This window comes from Vigna angularis, chromosome 2 (assembly GCF_016808095.1).
Source record: "Vigna angularis cultivar LongXiaoDou No.4 chromosome 2, ASM1680809v1, whole genome shotgun sequence".
Lineage (NCBI taxonomy): Eukaryota > Viridiplantae > Streptophyta > Magnoliopsida > Fabales > Fabaceae > Vigna > Vigna angularis.
The window spans coordinates 20,913,333-20,939,948 of record NC_068971.1 but is presented as its reverse complement, the minus strand read 5'-3'; the positions used below and the strand labels follow the sequence as shown (position 1 = coordinate 20,939,948).

Below are 26,616 nucleotides of genomic sequence, written 5' to 3'. Positions count from 1 at the left end.
TATCATTCCATCTTCCATTTCTGTTTAACAATCTCTCTTCCGTCTTCAACCCTCTTCTCCGTTTCACTTCTCTTCCTCCATTTCTTTCTTCTTCATTTTCCTTGGAGGACCGTTAAGTGTGGAGCAGCCGTTGGTGCGGAGGAGGTCGTTCATCTGGCGTGGAGGAGCGTGGATCTGCGGCATCCAGGTTGGTTCTCCATTAACCATTCTCCGTGCTTTCTGTTTTTGTGCTTGAGTGGTTGTCGCGCGTCTGAACAGTGTCCACGAAAGGCCAAAACGGATGTGGGACATCCGTTTGCCTTCGACGGATGTCCGACTTCCGTCGACGGATGTGGGATATCCTTTGATGGTCAATCGGATATCCCACATCCGTTTTGGCTCTCGGATGCTGTATTTTTTTTTTCTTTAATATTTTAAATATTTTTAAAATTATTATAATTGAATATATATTTGATATATTTTTTGTTAATTTTTTTTAAATATAGTTATTTGATATATATATATATATATATATATATATATATTTAGATTTTCTTTAACTTAGATTATTATTTGAATATTTTATAAAAAATTTTATTTGTAGTTTCTAAATGAATTGATTAAGTTTGAATTAGATACGAAAACTTTATTTAAATTATTTTTATTTCTTGAAATAAATATTATTAATTTAATTGTATTTAATATTAATAAATTTGTATTTGTATTTAATTTATTTATAGTAAATTTGTATTTGTAATAATAATTAATTTAATAATAATTAAATGGAAATGTATTTACATATATTTTTTTAATTAATTAGCTAATTGTTTCTTTTATTTAATTTTTGTTGTAGTTAATAAATTAATTATTATTAGTTTAATTTATTTTGAATTGCATTTTTTATAGTTTATTAATGATATTTAAAACAATAATTTTCTTAATTTTTGAAATTAAACAAACAAATTATTGTTAGAAATGGCAAGAACACTTGTGCATCTTTTAGTTCTCGAGGTGAGAGTTCTCGAGGAGAGAGTTCGTCGCAGTGCGAAGCTCGGAGAAGACCTACCGTTTCTACTCGTAGAAGTCGTGCAACTCCTATCCAGGATGACCCCATAGTTGAGGAGCGAGCCGTTGAGGAACAAACATATGAGGCGTATGAAACTCATGGTGAGGAGTATGCACTTGAGGCCCCTAATGACGATGACGATGAGGAGGAGCATGCGGATGTTCATGACATACAAGAGGATGTCGGTGGATTTCCTAGAGGTCCACGTGATGATTCATTGCTGACGCACTATGTTCATCATGTAGCTTATGCTATTTCCAAAGGTCGGGTGAGTGCAAAAATAAAATTTATTTTATTATTTTTTTAATAGAAATTTTATTAAATATTGATGTGTAGGATCGAGGGGACACACTGAAGTTGATCTCCCACGGAAAAAAAGTAAATAAGTTAGGACCATGCCACGATGGAATTCAACACATTGTGTTGAATTCCAGTTTGATGCCTCTTACAGGGATTTGTTATGATTACGTTGATAATGGGTTACTCCTCAGATTCATAGAGAGGTGGCATTTTGAGACCAGTAGTTTCCATCTCCCTATAGGGGAGATGTCGATTACTCTTGATGACGTCTCGACATTACTTCACCTGCCCGTGATGGGACAAATGTGTGATTTGGAGGAGTTGGAGTTTGAGGAGGCTCGTACAGCCCTTGTGCAACAGCTCGGCGTTGATGGTGGCATAGCAGGTGCTGAGATGGAGGATACACGTGGTCCGAAAGTCAGACTCAGTTGGCTTAGAGAGATATATGTTCAGAGGTGTGAGTCGTAGCATTGGGACTATGCTGCTAGAGCATATTTGTTGCATCTAGTAGGATGCACGATTTTTACAAATAAGAGTGCTAGTTCTATACGCGTGTCTTACTTATTGTTATTTAGAGATGTACACGCGTGTGACAGATATGCCTGGGGTGTTGCTGCACTCGCCTATTTGTACGAGCAGCTCGGGGATGCGAGTCTCGCCTCCACGAAGCAGATGGCTGGATATTTGACTCTATTTCAGGTACAGTTATAACTTTGACATTTATTTCATGTATTTATTTCCATGTTCAAAGATGGATGTAATTTAATTAAATAATTATTTTTTTAGAGTTGGATATACGAACATTTCCCTAGCATGGGGAGGAGGCGGTTAGTGACTTCTTACGATGATACCACACCACGTGCCATGAGGTGGCAGAGCCCTAGGCAGAGTTCCACTCTTGCAGAGATTCGGTCACAGTTGGATGCGCTGACATACAGTGGAGTTGTATGGCATCCGTATGAGGGGCATCGGGGCATTCGGCCATTCTCCGGCATCTGTATGTATTCTGGATGGATTCGGATTGGTGACACCCTTTGTCATCATTTGCCTGAGCGTGTGCTGAGCCAATTTAGGTTTCAGCAAGACATTCCACGATCACCGACTACAGTTCCAGATGCAGAAGTAGTGGCCATTGATCATGTTTGGTTGCACTTCAGAGCTCACGTTGTGAGTAATGTCAGACATGCAGCATCCCCTTCTGAATTTGTCGATGGGTACATTCAGTGGTTTAGGAGGGTTTCACATCCTTATATTATTGTTGCTGCAGATGACGCGCGACCGGCTCTTGCGCCTAGACAGTGCCCCGATGTTCCACAAGAGGCACGACCCCATCGTAGATCATCTCCACCTTCACCATCTGGCGCCCTGGTATGTTATTTTTCATTGCTTATATTATTAAATTTTGATCACCTTGTTTATTTAATTGTTTGATATAATTATAATGCAGGCTAGATTTAGGCGAATGGCGAGAATGTTACAGTCCTTGATATCGTGTCGTCATGTGACCGAGGGTACTGTTGCACATCAGGTGTCAATGGACCTGCTTTAGATTGCTAATGAGGACATCGACGAATATTCCCCGACTAGGAGAGGGCAGAGGCATGTGCGTGGTAGATGATCGACGTCTAATTGATAGGACTTTGTATTTCATTTTTTCATTATGTATTACAGGACTTTATATTTCCTTTTTCTCATTATGTATTATTTGACATCATATTTTCTTTGTATTTGTAATAGACATTTATAATTTCTTATAATTTCAATGTTTTCATTTTGAGTTACATGTTCTTTTATATTGGTTATATAGATGATCAAATATTTATATGTTTAAGTGGAAAAAAATAAGAACTTAATTAACAACAACTAATATAAATATCACGAATACTGATAATATAAATATTTTCATACATAAATAAATACTACATAAATATCACGAATAATAATAATATAAATATCACGAATACTGACAATAAGTACTTAAATAACAAAATATAATAGTGTATTTTTACATATCTTCATACATAATATAAATATCACGAATCACCTAAGTCAACATAAGATGTTGTTATGTCCATCAACTGTTCAAATGCGTGCATCCTACTAGTATAAATAGATGACCACGCTCATGCCTTAGGATAACAGTGGGTTGAGGACATGATATTCACCATGGGCAACGGACAACCTTCTTGTAGCTTAACCTACATTATACAAATTACAATAATTAATTGAGTGATAAGTAATTTTAAAATGAAATCATAAAAAAATGCACTTACCTGCACAAAATGACATCCATGAACATGTCCTATACAAATTAAGCGATGTTGAGTTATATCAAAAGGTGGCGTGGAACGTAGTGGGAAGATAGTATAATTTTGAGAGTATGACAAACACACTAAGATAACGTTATATTGGTTAGCAATTGCATAACCAATGTCTGGTAATGTCATCCACTTATTCATGTTAGCCTGTTATGAATAAAAGAAGTTGTTAGAAAAAAAACAAATGTAATAAATAAACTACATAAAACGGGAAACACTTACCGCCGATAGTGATTGCACCAACAAAGAGTTCCTCAGTTCTTCTAGTCTATCATAGCCTCCTACTAGGCTTGCATATTCATCATGCCATGCACTGAGTTCTTTGACCAACTCATTCCTGATAACGGGCCATGAATCTTCTCCGAGTCCCAACAACGCAGCAATGCATCTATACCCACAGTGACCATCAGCCACAACATCAACAACATCCACAATGAAGGGGTAAGTAGTAGAATGAAACTGGTCTATCATTGGAACTCTCTTTTTCTTCATTGCTTTTGGCTTTGATTGTAATTTACTTCTCAGAGATGAAGATTCTATGGTTGAATGAAAGGCGTCGACATACTCAAAATATGATGGATCCCGCGTAGTAGACCTTTCACTTCGTTTAACTTTACTTTTTTGTGCACCCTTTGTCTTGACTTTATGTAATGGAGGGACCATTGATGTCAATGTAGGAAAAACAATCTCAAGTAACTTCTGCTTGATGGTGACTTTACCGCCAATGTCAACCTCATTGAATCGTTCTTCTACTTGTTTCAACTCATCTTTAATGGATAACTGAGGCTCAGTTTCATTTAATTCAACATTTGAGAAATGCAACCTTCGCCACATGATATGAAATTCACCTATAGGGATCATCCTAGGATCATACCGTGCTAATTCACATGCACATGGGACACCAAATGTACGTCTCAATACGCATCCACACTTTGAGGAGTCCAATCCTATCTGCTGCACTATTTTCAATTCCTTAGCAATGAGATCCAATGTGATGGAAGAAGGAATTGGCTGATTCGGGTGGAGGAACAAATCAACCAAGCTCACCTCTGACTTGGACCATAGAAGCACCCAACAATGGAAGAGGTGCTTCGACAATGCAGCGGAATGGGTTGAAGATGATTGGAGGAAATAGAAAAGTGTTGAAGCCACTCTAAAGAGGTGTTCGGTGGTTGGATTGGAGAAGATGTAATGACTCAGTGATGAAGATAAGGTTGGAATGAAACAGTGGTTCGGTGAAGGAGAAACTGAAGCACAATTTCAAACGGTGGTGTTCTGTGAATTGGGAAGTGAAATGGAGGCAGAGATTTGGGTGCTGAAATGTGATGCGGATGGGTGGAGATATGCTAGTAATGGAGCCTAGCTAGGGAGAGAGGCTAGAGGAAACTCTCAAGCTCTCTCTCGGTGACCTTCAATAAGAAGAAAGTTCTGGACAACATCAACAGAAAACAATTCTTCATTCAAATCAAAGGTCTCGTTACAAGCAATGGAGCAAGGTATTTAAAGGAGAAACAAAGCTCCTGGTTCACGCCTACACTTAGCTACGTTAGCTATGATGCAAGGGCCAGCTGTGCAAGTGGAAAGAAAACGTGAGTAGCTACGTGGCCTATCAAACAAGAAGCTGGTGAAGAAACGTGAGTGGCAACTGGTGCATTTGTTGACGCTGGGCACAAACCCTCATCTGCTGAGCACTAGGCTTTCTTCAACTTCAACCAAGTTGCTGGTTGGAATGTGACTCATGTGGGCTTCCAAAGCAGCTTACTATGCATCCAAGTGAAGATTCCAACATTCCTCTAAATGAAGATTTGGCTTGCTTCTTCATTCTTGATGTTTCCTTGCTTCTTGATTTATCAAGTTTCTTGGCTAGTTGATCCATGATCTCCTAGCTTTATTAGACCCTACAAAACACATATAAACATACTAAAGAGAATCCTACTAAGCCTTAGAGAAAGAAAATTAAGAAAGAGTCTTTAATAGTTCTTCTTCACTTCCCTTTCTTAGCCTTAACTTAAGTTGATACTCCTTTGAATGGACTATCCTAAATGGGTTTCCATCACAATGCATATCGAGACACACGCCCAATAAGTTCTCTATATCTATAGCCTTTAAAATGGTCACTCGTGAGCAACAAACTACTTTCAAATGACGCCTTAATCTTGTTGTGTTGTAGGATAATGACGTTATGAATATTATCCCAACAAGAACACAAATCACCCATATTATTGCCCAGAACTTTCTTCAGGCTCCAATGAGCAGATTCAGCCTTGAAACAAAAAAAAAACCTTCAACAAGTGCAAATAAATATTTATCTACAAAACAAATAAATAAAATAACATTACAACATACCTATTTGTGGTTGTGTTCCCTAAATGCATTACTTTATTCGTCCAGAACTTTACAAAGTATGTGTTGTACGGAATAATCCAAGTCTGATTCACATATTCAAAGAACAAAGGCCATGAACTGCTTGCATATTGAAAACCATTCACATACTCAGCAAACAAGCTTTCATCAGCACAATCCATCACATTTTCCCATGTATCCATCAACACTTCCCAAACCTCAGTAGAATGAACTAACATTTTACATTTAGCTTTAACATTTTTAAGGATGTGGAACCGACATAACATCTTATATGACTCAAGGAATACATTTGCAATGGAATTCATCAAAGCCAAGTCTCTGTCAGTGACAATGACTTTAGGACCACCCTCAGATGTTAAAAATAAACCTTTCAGCTTTTCCAAAGCCCATGTGAAATTACTCTACCTTTCAGTAAACAAGAAAGCAAATGCTACTGAGAAGGTTAACCCTGTAGACGTCATACCCACAATCTCAAGCAACGAAAGTCTATATCTATTTGTTTTATATGTGGAATCCATCAAAAATACAACATTAAATGAGTTTAACAATTTGACCGCATCAGGATGTGTCCAAAACAAGTCAGTAACAACCTCTGAATCATCAGCACACCTACTCTAGTGAATGTACTTATCCCGATCCAACAACATCATAAGTTGTTGTAGTTCAGTTCTGGACCCTCTTAATGATCGTTTATACGCATGCCTTGCGTTGTAGATTTGTTTAATCGTTTTGACATTTCGATCATTATTTTGTTTGAGTGTTAATAAAATATTTGCAGGTGTAACTTTACTCCTTGTCATATCAACCAGTAATGACTTCTCACTTGTATTTAACCTGCCAGCATAAGGGTGACCAACTAAAGTTTCAGCCAACTCATGGTTGTGATGTCCACACATCACCTTCAACACCCATCTGGCCCCATCTGAACATGGTTTACCCTTTAATCTAAACGAACATTCACATTTACGAGTGTCGTATACACTAGCCACTACATCAGCTTTGTATTTCCTATATTTTCCCCATCTTTCACATCCAAGTATGACGAACGTTTTTCTTCCCCGTACACCAGTAGCAATGTCAGATCTTACTATTACCACAACAAATCCTAAATCATAAGTCATCCCTCTTACCCATTGAATTAAGTGCTCCCATGAACGAAATATTTCATTTGTTGTAAATTTAATTGTTAAATCTCTCTCTACAACTTTGCCAATTGATGAAGACAAATCAGATTTCAAACTACAACCAATTTGAGAATCCATATGAAGATATTCATCCATTTTAAATAATAATCACCTACAAAATTATAATGAGCCTTATTAACATAATTAATAATTAATCAAACAAATATAAAAATATTAATATAATTAAATTATATATTTGATATAAATAAAGTAATAAGTAATTTTTTATATAATTATAAAATTGTTAAAGAATTAAAGATACAATCATGTATAAAAAATATATATTTTACAAAATTATTACGTTTAAAAACTAATTATATATAACATCCAAAATTAAAAATTTAAATATAAAGTAATATAAATATACATTATTAAAATACATTAAAAATATATTCAAAAATAATAAATCAAAATATTTAAATTAAATTATTAAAATATCTAATAAAATAATAAAAACGAAATCTTTAACGGATGACATCCTTCAACAGATGTCAACATCCGTTTAAGGTTTCGTTTTTATTTTAGGGTTTTAATTGAAGGTTTATTGGAGTACTTGGAGGAAGCACCACACACGCAATGCACCACTTCACGCAATGCACCACTCCACGCACTACACTACTAGAGCAACACTATACCACCACAAGAGAAAGATTGCTTGATAATTCTTTCCACCACCACCAACCTTTGCAACTTGTAATATCTCACACCAGAGAGAGGAATAAGTATAATGTTAAAATGAAAGAAAAATATTTTACTCATGCAAGGGACTACATAGGTTATTAGTGAAATAGGCTATAAATAAGTAAAATTAAAAAATAATAACCCTAAAAATAAAATTTTACTAAGGGGCAAAATAGTAAAGGGGAGGTGGAGGGAGAAATGTGTGGTGGTGGAGGGAGCAACACCCTTAATGTAGAATCACATTTTACTCTTACACAATATCATTATTTTTTTTTTACTTTTTACTTTCTATACATACTAGGGCTAAGAGGGTTACTCCCTACACCACCCCACTTTGCTCCCTGCACCACCACATTTTTTCTAAATTCCAAAACTATCCTTTATATTTTAAAATATCCTACACCCCTATCTCTTTTCTTCAACGGATGTCAACATCCGTTGAAGAAAAAATTATTCAACGAATGTGGCGACATCCGTTGAGTTTCCTTTTTTTTTTTTTAATTTTTAGTTTTTTAATTTATTGTATTTTAAATTAATATATAAATATTATTTAATTTTTTTAAAATTATTACTTAATAATTTATAAATTTATTTTATTTTATTTCATAAAATAATTATTATTAATTTAATTTATATATTATTATTTAAATAATAATTAAAATATTTTTTATACATATATATTAAAACGAATGTATCACATCCGTTCGTTGAATTTTTTTTTTAAGTTTTTAATTTTTTAATTTTTTATTTTAAATTAATATATAAATATTATTTAATTATTTTAAAATTATTACTTAATTATTTATAAATTATTTTTATTTTATTTAATAAAATAATTATTATTAATTTTAATTTATTTATTATTATTTAAATAATAATTAAAATATTTTTTATACATATATATTAAAACAGATGTGCCACATCCGTTAACGGATGTGGTGACATCAGTTGAGTTTTTTTTTTAAGTTTTTAGTTTTTTTATTTTCTTATTTTAAATTAGGTTTAATTCCTATTTTGGTCCCACTTTTCGTAAGGTCTGTTCAAATTGGTCCTACTTTTTTTCAAAAGTTCACTAAGATCCCACTTTTCGCAAAAACGGTGCAAGTTAGTCCTTTTTGGTTACGGCGTTAAAAAACTAACGGCACAACTGCCCAGCTGGAAGAAAACTGATGAGCTGTACATTTTTTTGTTGATGTGGCACTGTGAATTGGTGATTCATCCTGAGAGCAGAGGATTCATGGCTGTTTTACCCAAATTGAAAAGCAAAGTTAGGGTTCTGAAATCTAAAAGCAGGAGGTTTCAGCAAAGTTAGGGTTCTGAAATTTAAAAGCAGAGGTTTAGGGTTAGGGATGAATTCATCACAGAGTTGTTCTTCCTGTTCGAAGGCAACCTCCAAAGGATTTTCGCAATCCTCACACGGTGTTGTTTCCAGGGGAGTTGGGATAACCCCTATTTGCCACTGTGGTGATATTGCTGTAATGAAAGTTGCTAGAACTTCAAGGAATGCTGGGAGGAAATTTTGGGGATGTCGCCATTACAAGGTGTTTTGAATAGCGTACTGTCCACTTCCATGTGTTTTGGATTTTATTTGTTACTGTAATACATATTAAGGATACCTGGCAAAAAACAGATATAATTACATAATATCACTACTTCCAAATATCACAACATAATATCAGTACAACTATAATAAGATATTTAATTAAAGTGCTTAATAAGAATTCAACATAGACAATGAAAGTGCTTAATAAGAATTCAACACACAATTAAAGTACTTAATAAGAGTACAAAATACATCCAAATACATCCAAATTAATGGTAATTAATGGGAAGGAGTTGATCAAATTCTGAGTGGGGAGATGAGTGTTGGTCATTGATGTAAACGCAAGAAGTGTGGAGTGACCCGTGATGAGTAGAGGGACGAAGTAGTGCAAGGGATGAGTCAGAGTGTTGAAAAAATGGTCTGGTAATCGTTTACAGAATCCTGGTAAACGATTACCCGAGAGAAAATTGGATTTTGTACATAAAGTCCAACATAGGTAGTCATCCAGGTGAACAGGGGTCACCATTGGAAAAAAAGCTTAGTTTTAGGCAGTTGTGCACCTGTCTGAGGCTGGTCCAGGTGTTTCAGTGGTGGGAGAGGGTGGTTGGTGATGTGATGTGAGTCCAATGAGTGTGGGGTGACCCCTCATTAGTTGGAGGAGCAAGCTCTGCAAGGGATGACTAAGAGTGTTCAAAAAAGGGCTTGGTAATCGTTTACAGCATCCGTGTAAACGATTACCCGAGAGAAAACTGGATTTTGTACAGAAAGTCCAACACAGGTACTCAGTCAGGTGAACTAGGGTCACCATTGGCCAAAAAGGTGAGTTTTAAGCACTTTTGCACTTTTCTTAGGGTGGTCCTGGTGTTTCAATGGTGGGAAGTGATGTTTTGGCACCCCATGATGGAGGAAAAAAACAATGTTTATGAGATGAGAAACTTGGGTGAGATAACATGCTGTCAACTTTGACCTTTGCTGGCTATTTTACTGATAACTTTTCCCACCGACCTCCAAATGATGTGATTCTTTTTTTATTAGAAACTAGACTCAAAAATCTTTCCAATGACTACTAATTTGTATTTTTTGGACATCTGAGTTGGTACAGTTTATTCTTTCAAGTTAGCGTTTCATATATTTTTGCCAACTCTGACCTTTGCTTGTTCTTTTGCTCATAACTTTCTCCACCGAACTCCAAATGAGTTGATTCTTGTTTTGTTGGAATCTATACTCAAAGACCTTTCGAATTATGCCTTAGAAATCAAGTTTACACCTTTTTTGACACTGTAATCGATTACAAGGACACTGTAAACGATTACCCGAGAGAAAACTGGATTTTGTACAGAAAGTCCAACACAGGTACTCAGTCAGGTGAACTAGGGTCACCATTGGCCAAAAAGGTGAGTTTTAAGCACTTTTGCACTTTTCTTAGGCTGGTCCTGGTGTTTCAATGGTGGGAAGTGATGTTTTGGCACCCCATGATGGAGGAAAAAAACAATGTTTATGAGATGAGCAACTTGGGTGAGATAACATGCTGTCAACTTTGACCTTTGCTGGCTATTTTACTGATAACTTTTCCCACCGACCTCCAAATGATGTGATTCTTTTTTTATTAGAAACTAGACTCAAAAATCTTTCCAATGACTACTAATTTGTATTTTTTGGACATATGAGTTGGTACAGTTTATTCTTTCAAGTTAGCGTTTCATATATTTTTGCCAACTCTGACCTTTGCTTGTTCTTTTGCTCATAACTTTCTCCACCGAACTCCAAATGAGTTGATTCTTGTTTTGTTGGAATCTATACTCAAAGACCTTTCGAATTATGCCTTAGAAATCAAGTTTACACCTTTTTTGACACTGTAATCGATTACAAGGACACTGTAAACGATTACCCGAGAGAAAACTAGATTTTGTACAGAAAGTCCAACACAGGTACTCAGTCAGGTGAACTGGGGTCACCATTGGCCAAAAAGGTGAGTTTTAAGCACTTTTGCACTTTTCTTAGGCTGGTCCTGGTGTTTCAATGGTGGGAAGTGATGTTTTGGCACCCCATGATGGAGGAAAAAAACAATGTTTATGAGATGAGCAACTTGGGTGAGATAACATGCTGTCAACTTTGACCTTTGCTGGCTATTTTACTGATAACTTTTCCCACCGACCTCCAAATGATGTGATTCTTTTTTTATTAGAAACTAGACTCAAAAATCTTTCCAATGACTACTAATTTGTATTTTTTGGACATATGAGTTGGTACAGTTTATTCTTTCAAGTTAGCGTTTCATATATTTTTGCCAACTCTGACCTTTGCTTGTTCTTTTGCTCATAACTTTCTCCACCGAACTCCAAATGAGTTGATTCTTGTTTTGTTGGAATCTATACTCAAAGACCTTTCGAATTATGCCTTAGAAATCAAGTTTACACCTTTTTTGACACTGTAATCGATTACAAGGACACTGTAAACGATTACCCGAGAGAAAACTGGATTTTGTACAGAAAGTCCAACACAGGTACTCAGTCAGGTGAACGGGGGTCACCATTGGCCAAAAAGGTGAGTTTTAAGCACTTTTGCACTTTTCTTAGGCTGGTCCTGGTGTTTCAATGGTGGGAAGTGATGTTTTGGCACCCCATGATGGAGGAAAAAAACAATGTTTATGAGATGAGCAACTTGGGTGAGATAACATGCTGTCAACTTTGACCTTTGCTGGCTATTTTACTGATAACTTTTCCCACCGACCTCCAAATGATGTGATTCTTTTTTTATTAGAAACTAGACTCAAAAATCTTTCCAATGACTACTAATTTGTATTTTTTGGACATCTGAGTTGGTACAGTTTATTCTTTCAAGTTAGCGTTTCACATATTTTTGCCAACTCTGACCTTTGCTTGTTCTTTTGCTCATAACTTTCTCCACCGAACTCCAAATGAGTTGATTCTTGTTTTGTTGGAATCTATACTCAAAGACCTTTCGAATTATGCCTTAGAAATCAAGTTTACACCTTTTTTGACACTGTAATCGATTACAAGGACACTGTAAACGATTACCCGAGAGAAAACTAGATTTTGTACAGAAAGTCCAACACAGGTACTCAGTCAGGTGAACTGGGGTCACCATTGGCCAAAAAGGTGAGTTTTAAGCACTTTTTGCACTTTTCTTAGGCTGGTCCTGGTGTTTCAATGGTGGGAAGTGATGTTTTGGCACCCCATGATGAAGGAAAAAATAAGGGTTATGGATGTAATATGAGTGAACAATCTGAGTTCGTGTAATGAAGTTCGTTTTAGTCCCCCCTTTGATTTAAAAATGTTAATTGTGGTCCCCCTTTGCTTTTGAATTTGTTCACGATGGTCCCTTTTTCCTTTAAAAATTGTTCAAATTGGTCCCTTACTATATTACTATAATACATATTAAGGATACCTGGCAAAAAACATATATAATGACATAATATCACTACTTCCAAATATCACAACATAATATCAGTGCAACATATTTAATTAAAGTGCTTAATAAGAATTCAACATACAGAATGAAAGTGTTTGATAAGAATTCAACACAGACAATGAAAGTGCTTAATACATCCACAATTAAAGTAGTTAAGAAGAGTACATATTAATACATCCAAATTTTCAACTAAATCTATGGATCTTTTCTTCTAATGTTTAACTTCTGCCTTTGTATTGGCTCACTTAAATCTCGGATGGAATCTTGACTTGGTTGTGGTGGTTGAGGAGATTGGGGACTTGATGGCTGTGAAGGTGCAATGGGTTGTGAACTTTGTGCCTGTGTTAATTGTGTTGGTTGGATGATGGCTGGATTTAAAGGGCACATTTTTTTGTTGTGCCCCAGTTCACGGCAGATACTACATCTCTTTCGCTGCCCACCAACACTCATCTTGTAATGGCGACATCCCCAAAATTTCCTCCCAGCATTCCTTGAAGTTCTAGCAACTTTCATTACAGCAATATCACCATAGTGGCAAATAGGGGTTATCCCAACTCCCCTGGAAACAACACCGTGTGAGGATTGCGAAAATCCTTTGGAGGTTGCCTTCGAACAGGAAGAACAACTCTGTGATGAATTCATCCCTAACCCTAAACCTCTGCTTTTAAATTTCAGAACCCTAACTTTGCTGAAACCTCCTGCTTTTAGATTTCAGAACCCTAACTTTGCTTTTCAATTTGGGTAAAACAGCCATGAATCCTCTGCTCTCAGGATGAATCACCAATTCACAGTGCCACGTCAACAAAAAAATGTACAGCTCATCAGTTTTCTTCCAGCTGGGCAGCTGTGCCGTTAGTTTTTTAACGCCGTAACCAAAAAGGACTAACTTGCACCGTTTTTGCGAAAAGTGGGATCTTAGTGAACTTTTGAAAAAAAGTAGGACCAATTTGAACAGACCCTACGAAAAGTGGGACCAAAATAGGAATTAAACCTTTAAATTAATATATAAATATTATTTAATTATTTTAAAATTAATACTTAATTATTTATAAATTAATTTATTTTATTTAATAAAATAATTATTATTAATTTTAATTTATTTATTGTTATTTAAATAATAATTAAAATATTTTATATATATATATATATATATATATATATATATTAAAATGGATGTGACGAATTTTTTTTTAAGTTTTTAGTTTTTTTATTTTTTTTATTTTAAATTAATATATAAATATTATTTAATTATTTTAAAATTATTACTTAATTATTTATAAATTAATTTTATTTTATTTGATAAAATAATTATTATTAATTTTAATTTATTTATTATTATTTAAATAATAATTAAAATATTTTTTATACACATATATATAAGAATGTGCGTTAGTTGAATTTTTTTTTTTTTAAGTAAACAGATGTCAACATCCGTTGAAGGTGAAACGGATGTTGACATCCGTTTTATAGAAGGGTAAATTAGGCATAGAGTGGTGCAAGGAGAGGTTGGTGGTGGTGAAGGGAGCAACTCTCTAGGACTAATTGATCAGTCCAAGAATAAATATTGTTGAGCCCAACACTTAAAACCAAACTATGAGTACAAATTAAGATTATTAAAATTATGTCAATGAGTAGTAATTAGACCTTTCAAAAGGTAAAAACTCTTTAAAAACAATATAGCATGTAAGTCATTGCACACTTTTGAATTATATGCATTTATCACATCTATTAAGTTCAAACGTTGACTTAAACTTTAAAGTATCTTTCACAACTCCCTAACTAGACAATTTTATACAAAATATCAAACAAGAAACGACACAAACAATAAGAAAAGATAAAAGAATTAAAAATTATGAAATAAGAAAAGATAAAAGAATTAAAAATTATGAAATTAAAAAACATATTCAATTTTATAAAAACACTTAATAAATAACAAACATAAAATTGATCACATGTGAGAAAAAACATTTAAGGGCATCACGTAAACTTATATTTTTTTATGATAAAATCGTAAGGAAGAAGTTGTGAAGAATTTATCATAAATATTAAGAAAACTACACTTGAGACATTTCTCATTAATTTTCATTAATGTAATTTACAATAATAATAAAAAATAATAATAGTAATAATTATTATTATTATTATTAACAGTATTGCTTATAATAAAATAAAACTTATGTAGTAACATTGTAAAATTACACTCTCATTCAATTATAAATCTTGAATCATAAACAATATTGGTATGTTTTTCAAAATAATTGTAAAAATGAATATATTAACAGTACATAGAAATTTATAAACTATTTTATATTAATATTAATTAATATACAATACAATTTTAAAAAAATCCAATAACAAAAAGTAAAACAAAACAAAACAGCCATGTGAAAACATATTTAGCTTTCTAAATACAGTGAAGAAGAATTTTCATAGAGAAAAAAAAAAGAAGAGTAAAAATCTTGCTCCTCTCCCTAGTGCCAAATGACAGATGTCCCCAATTCTCTCACATAGTAGAATACTTGTTCAACACCTTACTTCTATTTCTCTTTCTCGTACTCTTTCTCGTACTCTTTCATTCATTGGCCATTCTTTTCTCACCGTGAAACCCTAGATTCCAGCGCGGATCCATGTCCCTCAACCGCCTCCTCTCCGCGGCCCGCCGCTCAGACCGGCGGGCCTCCGCACTCTCCTCCTTCCGATCTCTCTCCGCGTCCCCCGCTCTCGCCCCCTCCGCCGCCTCCCCTCCCGCTCCACCGCCCCCCACCGCCATGGTCTACGACCGCGCTGCCGAGGCCATCAAGTCCAAGCTCCGCCAGCTCGAGAACCCAGACCCTCGCTTCCTCAAACACGGCAGCCCCCGCCCCACGCTCTCCGATCACACTCGCATCCTCGCTGCCCCTGAGACGCGCGTTACCACGCTCCCTAATGGCCTCCGCGTCGCCACCGAATCTTCCCTCGCCGCCCGAACCGCCACCGTCGGCGTCTGGATCGACGCCGGCTCGCGCTTTGAGACCGAGGAGACCAACGGCACCGCGCACTTCCTGGAGCACATGATCTTCAAGGGCACAGAGCGCCGCAACGCGCGTGAGCTTGAGGAAGAGATCGAAAACATGGGAGGGCATCTCAACGCGTACACCTCACGCGAACAGACCACATATTACGCTAAGGTTACCGATAGCGATGTCCCCCAAGCCCTCGACATCCTCGCCGACATTCTTCAGAATTCTCGATTTGAGGAAAATCGCATCAGCCGCGAACGTGATGTTATTCTCCGTGAAATGGAGGAGGTAAAGCAAACCTCTTTTCTCTGTTTCTAGTTTAGATTTCAATTATCTCTTTCTTTGCACTATTAATTAGAAATCATCAACATATTTTCATTCATTATCATATTCTGTGATTGAATATTGAACTGAGTTCTCAGGATTTATCTTATATCCACATTATATTAGTAAATAAAATGACATGATAAAGGGACCACATTTAATTGGGACAAAAGTATTTTGTACTGATGGTGTTTGTAAGTAAACCTTTTCCTTTGCATGTTGATTTTGTGGAAATTTATTGGGATGAGGCCGTTGTTGATGATGATGATGTGATATTAAGGGTTTATTTAATGAAACTGCTTGTAGGTTGAGGGTCAAACTGAGGAAGTGATCTTTGACCACCTACACGCAACTGCATTCCAATACACTCCTCTTGGAAGGACCATTCTTGGACCTGCTCAGAACATTAAGACAATCACCAAAGCTCATCTGCAGAGCTACATTCAGACACATTACACGGCTCCTAGGATGGTACGTGGAAAATTAATATGGTCATTTAATGTGTGTTCTTGTCAGTGATGGCTGCCCTACATATTGTTTATGTTTAACTCCAAAGACAGTCATTTTGTGACTTGTGTTCTGCGTGGGTTTGCTTTCAAAGGTAATAGCTGCATCTGGAGCTGTAAAGCATGAGGATATTGTTGAGCAAGTGAAAAAGTTGTTTACTAAGTTGTCGACAGATGCCACTACCACAGCTCAATTGGTTGCTAAAGAGCCAGCTATTTTTACTGGTTCCGAGGTAAGAACATTTGTGTTAGCTACGTTGGAAGACTTGGAACCTGTCTTGTTGGTATATTTAATTACCATTTTTGTCTACCTTTTGCCTGGAAAACAGGTTAGAATGCTTGATGATGATATTCCCCTTGCACAATTTGCGGTGGCTTTTGAGGGGGCATCGTGGAAGGACCCAGACTCAATTGCTCTCATGGTCATGCAAGCTATGTTGGGCTCTTGGAATAAGACTGCAGGAGGTGGTAAACACATGGGGTATGTGATTTGAACCATCCCCATTCTCCCTTTTATATATCTATATAATAAAAATAAAAGAAATAGAAATATGCCTCTCTCGATTCTCACTTGTTTGAATCCATTTTGACTGTGAACAGTTCTGAGTTAGCTCAACGGGTTGGTATTAATGAAGTTGCAGAGAGCATTATGGCTTTCAATACCAATTACAAGGACACAGGTCTTTTTGGTGTTTATGCAGTTGCTAAGGTAAGATGTAGTGTAGTTTTTCTTATGAAAATTTTCTTTTAAGACTTATCTGAGTTGAGTATCAGACTTTGTTTACTTTATATGAACTCCCACATCTCTCCGCGCCCCCACCCACACCCATTATTCATGAATGTAATGCTGTTTTACTTTATATCTTTTGAGGATTTTCTTTAGTATTGAAAATATAATGATTATTTGTGTCTCAGGAATGTGATGGATGATTTTATTGTCTGATATTTGCAAGAGTAGTTTATTAGGTTGTGTTATACCATGTATTTCTCTAGCTTTTCTAGTTTCATTACCATTGTATCCATATCTTCAATCATTTCTTTGATAAAACTTTTTTTCCTCTCGATTTATTGTGCTTTCAGCCTGATAGCTTGGATGATTTGTCATATGCAATAATGAATGAGACAACCAAGTTGGCTTATCGTGTTTCAGAAGATGATGTTACACGTGCTTGTAATCAGGTGGGTTTCTGTCTATTGATTCCCTTGTTTGTTAGTATAACATAGAATTTGGCTTATACTTTGTTTTTTTTGTCTTTTTTTATGTTAAACTTCACCTATGATGACCGCATTCATTGTCCAAGATAGAGTAGGAATTATAAGTTATTTTTACACAATTCTGTTACATACAATTTTATTCGGGATAACTTGTATTCAACTGAAATTTGTCATGTCATTTGTCTAATTCTTGAGGTAGTTTCCTTTTCAAAACTAAAATATTCAATTTTATATATTGTAATGAATTGAATTTAAATTATGTAATGACAACTGGTACATATTTTAAATGTTGAAAATTTCAGGTAAATGGATCTTATTATAGTATTTGTTCTGTCGCTCTGGATCTTTTCTTTTGATGCCATATTGTGTGCTCTTCATTGAACACCTTCTGTGTCCATATTAAAATAATGTATGAAAGATGTGTTAGTTTTTTAAACTTTCTGGATTATATGAAAGCAAATTTGTAAGTTACTAGTGTATGTCATACAGAATGAAAAAAGTGAAAGATGGGAATGTGTTACAGCTGAACAGCATTTTACTCTTCCATGGCCTTTCTATTTTTTATGTCATGTCGTGTTTTTCTGTTTTGTGAACTTTAAAATTGCTTTCTAATGTAAGGAGATAATGCTTACCATGTATCTTTCCTTGTGTGCAATATGTTAAGTTCAGTTTGCATGACAGTGCTGATATTTTCTTTTCAACTTTATGATAGTTAATATTTTCTTACCCTCTAAAAACATGCATTAAGAATTGTGAGTCCAATGTTAGTTTTTGCTCACATTGCTTCCATTCCAACAAAATAATTTTGGCTCACGTAATGCATATTTCCTTTGGCATGGATTGCTAAATGTGACATTCACCATCCTGAAATTTTTTGTTGCTCTCTAGTTGTACTTCCTTTCATCTTTATCATAAATTATGTTAGTGATGCATTAATTTTAGTATTTTTTTTTCTCGCTGTTATTACTGTTGTATTCACTTGTGTGTGTTTTGCAGTTGAAATCTTCGTTGCTACTACACATTGATGGAACAAGTCCAGTGGCTGAAGATATTGGCCGTCAGGTACAATAGATTTTACACATAACCCCGTGAAGAGTAGAGGGACATGGGAGAATGTTTTATTTAACTTCATTCTTTCCTATACTTGTCATTGAGCTCAAGCTGAAATGAGATAAGATGATAGAAAAATACTTCTCTTGATAGACAAAACTCTTAGTTTTGTTTGGATTAGTGATAGAAAATGGAAAAGAATAGATGAAAATAGTTTGGAATGAAACGAATAAAAATGTTATTCCATTGTTTGGATATTTTATAATAGGGTGAAGTGAGGATTTCCATTTTTATTTTGAAAAAAAACATTGTTAAGAACTTCTTTCTTTACTTTACTATTCCTCATTGAGCTCAAGCTGAATTGACACAACATAGATGCTAGCAAAATACTTGTATTGATAGACAAATTCTTGGTTTTGTTTGGATTAGTGATAGAAAATGCGAAGGAAGAGATAAATGAATAAAAATGTTATTTCATTGTTGGATATTTTATAATAGGATGGAGTGAGAATTTCCTTTTCTCTTGAAAAAAACATTGTAATTACTCATGTACACATTATTCTTATTTATTATTATGCTTCTTAGACTATTAAGGTTAAAATATTTTCGAAGCTAAAATAGTCATTTTCTAATCTGAAAGTTTGGTTCCATCAAGTGCATATGAAATTTAGAGTTAACCAATGAAATGAAATGAATCGCAACCTATCTTCTTGTCAGGTTTCGTTCATATTTTTACAAACCAAACAATCAAAACTTCTTTCACTCCTACTCTCCCCATTCTACCCGCTATCCACGAATTTAAACATAATCTCAGAAAATGACACTTTCATAGCATGGTTACTTATTTAAAGTTAGTATACGCATGTTGATTAGAACCATTCTGTATTAATGTAGTCATGAATTGAATGTGTTAGGAATTTTTAAAATGCAATGGTATTCACTTTCGTTCTACTATTATATGGGCAATGTCAATGGAGAGAATGACATCCTCATTGGCTACAATATTTTGACCTGATTCTATATATAAATTTATAGCTTTATATGCTGCGGTGTCAACCATTGGTGAATGCAATGGTAACACAGCGTTGAATAATTAACCTTTTTTATTATATTATACTTGGCCTCGTCTTTGCACTCTTTTATCCATGTTCGTCTTTTGTTTCAGCTGCTTACCTATGGTAGGAGAATCCCGTTTGCTGAATTGTTTGCTAGAATTGATGCGGTTGATGCCAGTACAATTAAACGGGTTGCAAACAGGTTTATTTATGACAAGGTAATAATTGAAACATATTTAGTGGTAGAGTCACCAATTTTATTCCTTGTATAGTTTACCATGGTGTCATGTCATTGTATTGTATGTTTCTCTGCAGGATGTAGCTATTGCTGCCATGGGTCCTATTCAGCGTTTGCCCGACTACAACTGGTTCAGACGCAGAACCTACTGGAACAGATATTAGTTTCAGTTCTTTTTTGTGTTTTTTGCTTCATCTCAACTTCATCAGGGAGGTTCGACATATGTTTTGATCAAATTTATGACATGCCTATGAATGACGGCTACCGCTGTTATTTTTTATTTAATTACGAGCCTCTGTTTTGTATCATTTTTGCAATAATAAGTATGCTGCTGTCACTGATGCAATTGACATCATGTTACTCATTCTTGTTGAAAATGGTATTGCTGAAAGTTGCCTTAGTTTTTCTTGCACTTCATATATTATATCGAGAAAATTATAAGATAAATGAATGTGACAGACACCAAAGTAGACGGGAGTTGATGAAATTAGATAAATTGAAGGATATTTAAAGAAAAGTAGGTTAAATCTGATTTTAAGTATGGTTGGAAATTGTTGATTTAATCTGACTAAATTTAATTGATAAATGATGGAACAAAAAGTTGGAATATAGACTTGTCTCTTGTGAAAACAATTGTTCTATGGTTTTTTAAATTTAGAATTTTGTAATTTGGAAAAATTGTGCATTTTTTTATGTTTTGTTGCAATAATAAATATATTATTTAATTGGAGAGAAAGATTAATGTCATTAATCTTCTAAGATGTTATTATACCTTGACTCATCTTATATGGTTGAGTTTTTTGAATTTAAAAACTTTATCATCTAATGCTTTTATTAGCATTTTCCCCATATGGTACTTAATTTTTTTTATTTTTATGAATGAATGATTTTTTGTGGGTTTGAATAAGACCTTTGGGTTATTAACTTAACATGGTTATTAACTTAACATGAGTTAATAGGTCTGGTATGCTCTAAGTTGGCTTGTGGGTTGACTATGTAACATTCCAAAAATTTCAAAAATATAGCTGCAAACTATATTGAAGAGTACTTATATTTATAATAAAATATAATAGTTATAGGAAATAAAGTTTTACTTATAGTTATCCTAAAATAACTATAAATTAAAAACTTTATATAAATCTACACTGATACGAATAATAAAAATAGATCGATCGGTCAAATAAGAGGATTATCAATCGAACGGTCCTACAACGATATATTACATCGAACGGTCTTATACTAAAAAAATAAAAACAAGCACAAGATCGAACGATCTTACTCTTAGCGGAATCTCTACTCTCCTACCAGCGCCTACTCCAGAATATCTTTTGCACACTCTGCTCACACCCAAAGAGTGATCATTGTAAGGACAAGGATGACCGAATGGACGACATGACAAGACAGGAAAATAAGGGTAAGCTAGTGTAATTTAATTAACTATGCAAACAGATAACTCACATAAATAGGATATAAATCAATAAATCCATTATGCAACAACCAATCATACATTGTCAACCATAACCATACAACAATGCATGCAATGACTGTTCACTTTACTCTGACTGTCCGAACTGTGTGAATTATGTAGCTACGACGTTCTTACACTCGTGGAAAGGTAATCTGGAAAATCATCAGAATTACCATAGTTGGAAACCCAAGCCACCACACGAGGTTAGCCCTTCATCCCTCACTGTAGCTGGAAACCCAAGTCTACACATGAGTTTAGTCCGATAGCTGGAACCCCAAGCTATACACAACCAGGCCTCCTACTATTCTCACCACATGCGCCACCATTCTCTACTTGAGACTCGATGACCATTAGAATGTCAGGATGAACGATAGCTTAGTCTGACCATATTCATACTTTACAATTCCATAACCATTTCTGAGATATTCCTCCTTGGAACACTTGTTCATATCCATATAATACAAATCACATCATACTTCTTCATATTCATACTATTCCATTCATATCACATTTTAAATACCATACCTCATTAACAAAAATATTTCCTCATCCATAACACCTTTAAATAACTTCAAACCGCACATTAAAACAACATCAACATTGAGCATAACTGACGTGGAAAATACCAACACTTATTATGAACAAAACCTAACGGTAGAACACCTCCTATCTGCGAACATGACCGTACGGGATATGGTTTCCCTATGGTGAACATGACCGATCGGGATATTATTTCTCTATGGTGAACATGATCGAACGGGATATTATTTCCCTATGGTAAACATGGCCGAACGGGATATTATTTCCCTATGGTGAACATGACTGAATGGGATATTATTTCCCTATTGTGAACATGGCCAAATGGGATATTATTTCCCTATTGTGAACATGGCCAAATGGGACATTATTTCCCTATGGTGAACATGACCGAACGGGATATTATTTCCCTATGATGAACATGGTCGAACGGGATATTATTTTCCTATGGTGAATATGGCCGAACGAGATATTATTTTTCTATGGTGAACATGACCGAACGGGATATTATTTACTAGACAAAATCCAAAAGATTTGACTGAATACTATTGAACATCTATAATTAGACATAAACAAATACTGAAGCTCATAACCAAAATCTAAGAGCCTAGACCGAACACTACAAGCTTAGTCTGAATCCTCTTAGTTACAATTTCAATTACATAATTTGGTAATATGATGACACCGAGTGCTTAGTACATCACCGAGCATTACTGAGACCGAGTGCTGGCATCTGGCCGAGCACTACCAAGACAGTTCAAGACCGAACGGTCAATAACAGTTATAACCTATGACGGACTGAACGCTGTTTACAACAAAAGTTATGTCTAGATCGAATGCTACATAATTTAAAATCAACACTAAACCGAACGGTCATTATCTGAAAATCCACAATACCAGAACTCAATTAAGACCAAGCACCAGATAAAAGCCAAACGGTCAATTAAAGACCTTCAACAACTACATAATTTTGTAGAATAACTACATAATTAAGATCGACACCAACCTTACCAATTTCACTTGACCATTGTTCCATAATCATACAAATACACAATCATCATAAACACAACATCAATATTCCACACCAACAACACTGAACACCCAATTCATCCAATTTTTACACTCATACAGCTTTATCCAAATCAATTTCATACACATGCATAATTATCAAACAACATATCCATACATCAAAACCAAGTAATTAAATTATCTAGCTTCCCTTACCTCTTAACCGGACCGAACAGCTCTACCATTTCAGAAATTTGCTCCTAACACCAGAATTCTTAAGAACCTACAATTCACTGATTTTTCGGTAACGGACCAACCCAAAATACTAGAAAAGTGATCAAAAATCAAAAGAAGAAGCTGATGAACACATGCAACCAGAAATGTGACTTGCATGTGTTAACAGTTTCAAAATCCTACAAAAACCCAAAGATTGAGACTTACTCGTTCTAAACGTTAATGTTGTGCTGTTAAAATGTGACTTGCATGTGTTACCAGTGATCAAAAATTAATGTAATTAAATGTGTGCTGTTAGAAGTAAACTAAAAATATAAGATAAATCGTGAGAAAAAAATGTAGATATATGCTATTAAATATGTTATTGTTAAAATTGCATGGTGAAAAAAATATAGATTTTTTATATTAAAAAAATGATAAGGGAATATATTTAATTATATTTAGCATAAAAACATTAATGTAAAAAATTAAAATTAAAATAATATAAAAGAAAATTTAATGCAGATCGTTTAGTGTGGATAGAGATAGTGACAAATCAGGTTTAGATTATTATGCATATCTACTTTGCGCTTCGTCTAAAAATAATCGTCTGAACAAAATATTTGTAAATTTGTTTTAATTTATGCACAGATACTTTTATATATTTTTATGTTTTATGTAACATCCCAAAATTTATACAGTCATCAACTATATACTTAGAATAATCACATATATTAATAATTCAAAACAGTTTTAAAGCAAAGGGAACGACAAAGACGAAAGTGGCCGAACGGCCGTTAATGTACATAATTCAACGAGCGTTCACAAAATAAAAGAGGACGAACGGTTTACAAAAACTACTACCGAACGTCCTAATATTACGCAATTAAAAAGAGCGCTCGCTCACAGCCGCTCGCTATTCTAACTACTATATCTAAAAACCGAACGCCCTCACGGTTCGGCCTTCACTTCTACCTCTACGAGGTTGGCGTCCTCCAAATTTTCTTCTTCCAGTGTTTCTTCAAGTAACGCCTCTCCGTCTGCTCACATCCACATGGATGATCATTGCATAGACAAAACGAAAGTTCATGGACGAACGACAACACAAGGAAATAACACAGGGTAAGCTTATTGAATTTAATTCAAGCCAAAACATACATTTCATACATATCACATATATCAAGTGAATCATAATACATACATTCAATTCATCCATAACTCAATTAAAATCCTGATACTAGACCGACTGTCCGGACTGTATGAATTCTGTGTAGCTACGACGTCCGTGCACCCAGGTGGGATAGCTGTAATACTCGTCAGCAACCACCTGAGGTAAGTCCGTTCTGTCCAAGTTACAGTTATGGACTAAGACCTCCTGCCATTCCCACGCATGACATACTCCTCTCTACTTGAGAACGAGCACTCACGGAATATCAGGATGACCCGCCAGCTAAGCTTGCCACATTCATACTTTACAATCTCAATTTCCAACCAAGAGTCGTTCCTCCCTGGAACGCTCGTTCAAATTTAATAATCATAATTTCCTCTCTTACACCATTCGCACATCTTACTCTTTCATTCTTATTCACACTTTCATTCTTAGTTCCACTTCCATAAAAAGACGAACGTCCAGTCCTCTTTGTAATAGAGAACAAACGTCAATAGATCGATTGGACGAACGCTATTTAAATCAGGACGGACGCTATTTCAATTCAGGACGGACGCTGTTTCGATTCAGGACGGACGCTGTTTAGATTCAGGACGGACGCTGTTTCGAATCAGGACGAACGCTATTACCGCTCGTTTGAGAATTACGGAAAGAACGAGCGTTCGGTGTAAGACCGAGCGCTACTTATTATTTACACTTTTTGGACGAGCGTTCGGTCTGAGACCGAGCGCCACTTAGAACGTACGCTTTTTGGTCGAGGTTATCCACTGATTCAAAATCATAGAAAATTTGGATTTATATAAGATGAGATACTTCAAGTTTATGTTCTAATAATTTGATCAAGAGTTCAAAGGTATAATTTCAGGCTTTTCAAATTCTCACAAACACTCCTGATGTTCACGTTTGGCCGAACGCTCAAACGTAAAGCTAAATAAAAGAGGGCGTTCGTCCTAACAAGGAAATCCTTTCCAAATGAAAGGGTTCGACTACCTCAATGAATTTACTATGAATACCGAACGGTCAATGACCGTTTCGCTAATGAATGTTCATTTTTCATATGATTCAAATCTTATAATTTATCTCCGCCATAAATCTCATACATTACAGAATTCATATTATCATACATCAGTTCATACTTTATACCTCATATCAAAATATCGAATTACATACTTTATAAAATCCTCATCAATCATTCACACCAAGCAACCATCAGCATACGAATGAACCAATGCATACCATATTCATTCATTGTAACAGCGATCGTTCATAACTAATACATCCGCATACATCTCATGCATACAATCCATATCAAACATGCATACAACACACATTATACATTAAATCACAATAAGCTTCCCTTACCCGGATTGTGCGTTCGTTCTACGGAAGGAAAACCAGATTCCAGTACACTCTTCTACACTTAACGTTCAGCCCCAAAAACTCCTTAAGCTAAAATACAGAAAACTAATATCGGTTCAGGGAAAGTGCATGCAAATTCAGAACGAGGCTTGCATGTAGCTAAGGAAGAACAATGAAGAGTATGGAACTTACCCGTTTCAGAATCCAAAACCGATCGGTTCCAGATGAAGCTCACGTTGCAGGGATCGTTCTCACGGTGCTGAAACGTGAACGGAGCAGAGAATGGTGAGTTGTGGAAGAGAGAAGGAGAAGAGTTCTAGAGAGAAGGTGGAGAATTTGAGATTCAGAAATCCTGGGGGAGAAGATGAATCGTGTAGAGAAAGGGGGAGAGTTTTCCAGAAATTAAGTTTCTCTTCCCAGGCAGGACGTGCGTCCATTCTTTGACTGCCACCCGTCTTCCATTAACGTTTTGGAACGTTCCAAAAATGACATCTGGCCGTCGCATGCAAGAGTACGTGCGTGTCGTTAATGGCACTGAACACGTGTCCCAGGCGTTAATGGAAGCAAAGTGGTGATTCAGCAGTGAATTTAATGGACGTGACAATCCCC

General features: G+C 35.3%; 2 protein-coding genes across 2 annotated transcripts; both read left to right on the top strand.

Annotated features, from left to right (window-relative positions):
- The first annotated feature begins 280 nt into the window (after positions 1-280).
- On the top strand, positions 281-2,894 carry LOC108327387 (protein MAIN-LIKE 1-like). The gene is made up of 6 exons (XM_052872558.1): positions 281-390; positions 953-1,313; positions 1,382-1,800; positions 1,921-2,044; positions 2,132-2,713; positions 2,793-2,894. The coding sequence occupies exons 1-6, from the start codon at positions 281-283 to the stop codon at positions 2,892-2,894; spliced, it is 1,698 nt and encodes a 565-aa protein (XP_052728518.1).
- Positions 2,895-15,254: 12,360 nt separating this feature from the next.
- Positions 15,255-20,654, top strand: LOC108327385 (probable mitochondrial-processing peptidase subunit beta, mitochondrial). The gene is made up of 9 exons (XM_052872299.1): positions 15,255-16,154; positions 16,497-16,661; positions 16,792-16,929; positions 17,026-17,177; positions 17,297-17,405; positions 17,777-17,875; positions 18,908-18,973; positions 20,127-20,234; positions 20,332-20,654. Exons 1-9 carry the CDS (start codon positions 15,495-15,497, stop codon positions 20,416-20,418), a joined length of 1,584 nt encoding a protein of 527 aa, XP_052728259.1. The 5' UTR covers positions 15,255-15,494; the 3' UTR covers positions 20,419-20,654.
- The last annotated feature ends 5,962 nt before the right edge of the window (positions 20,655-26,616 follow it).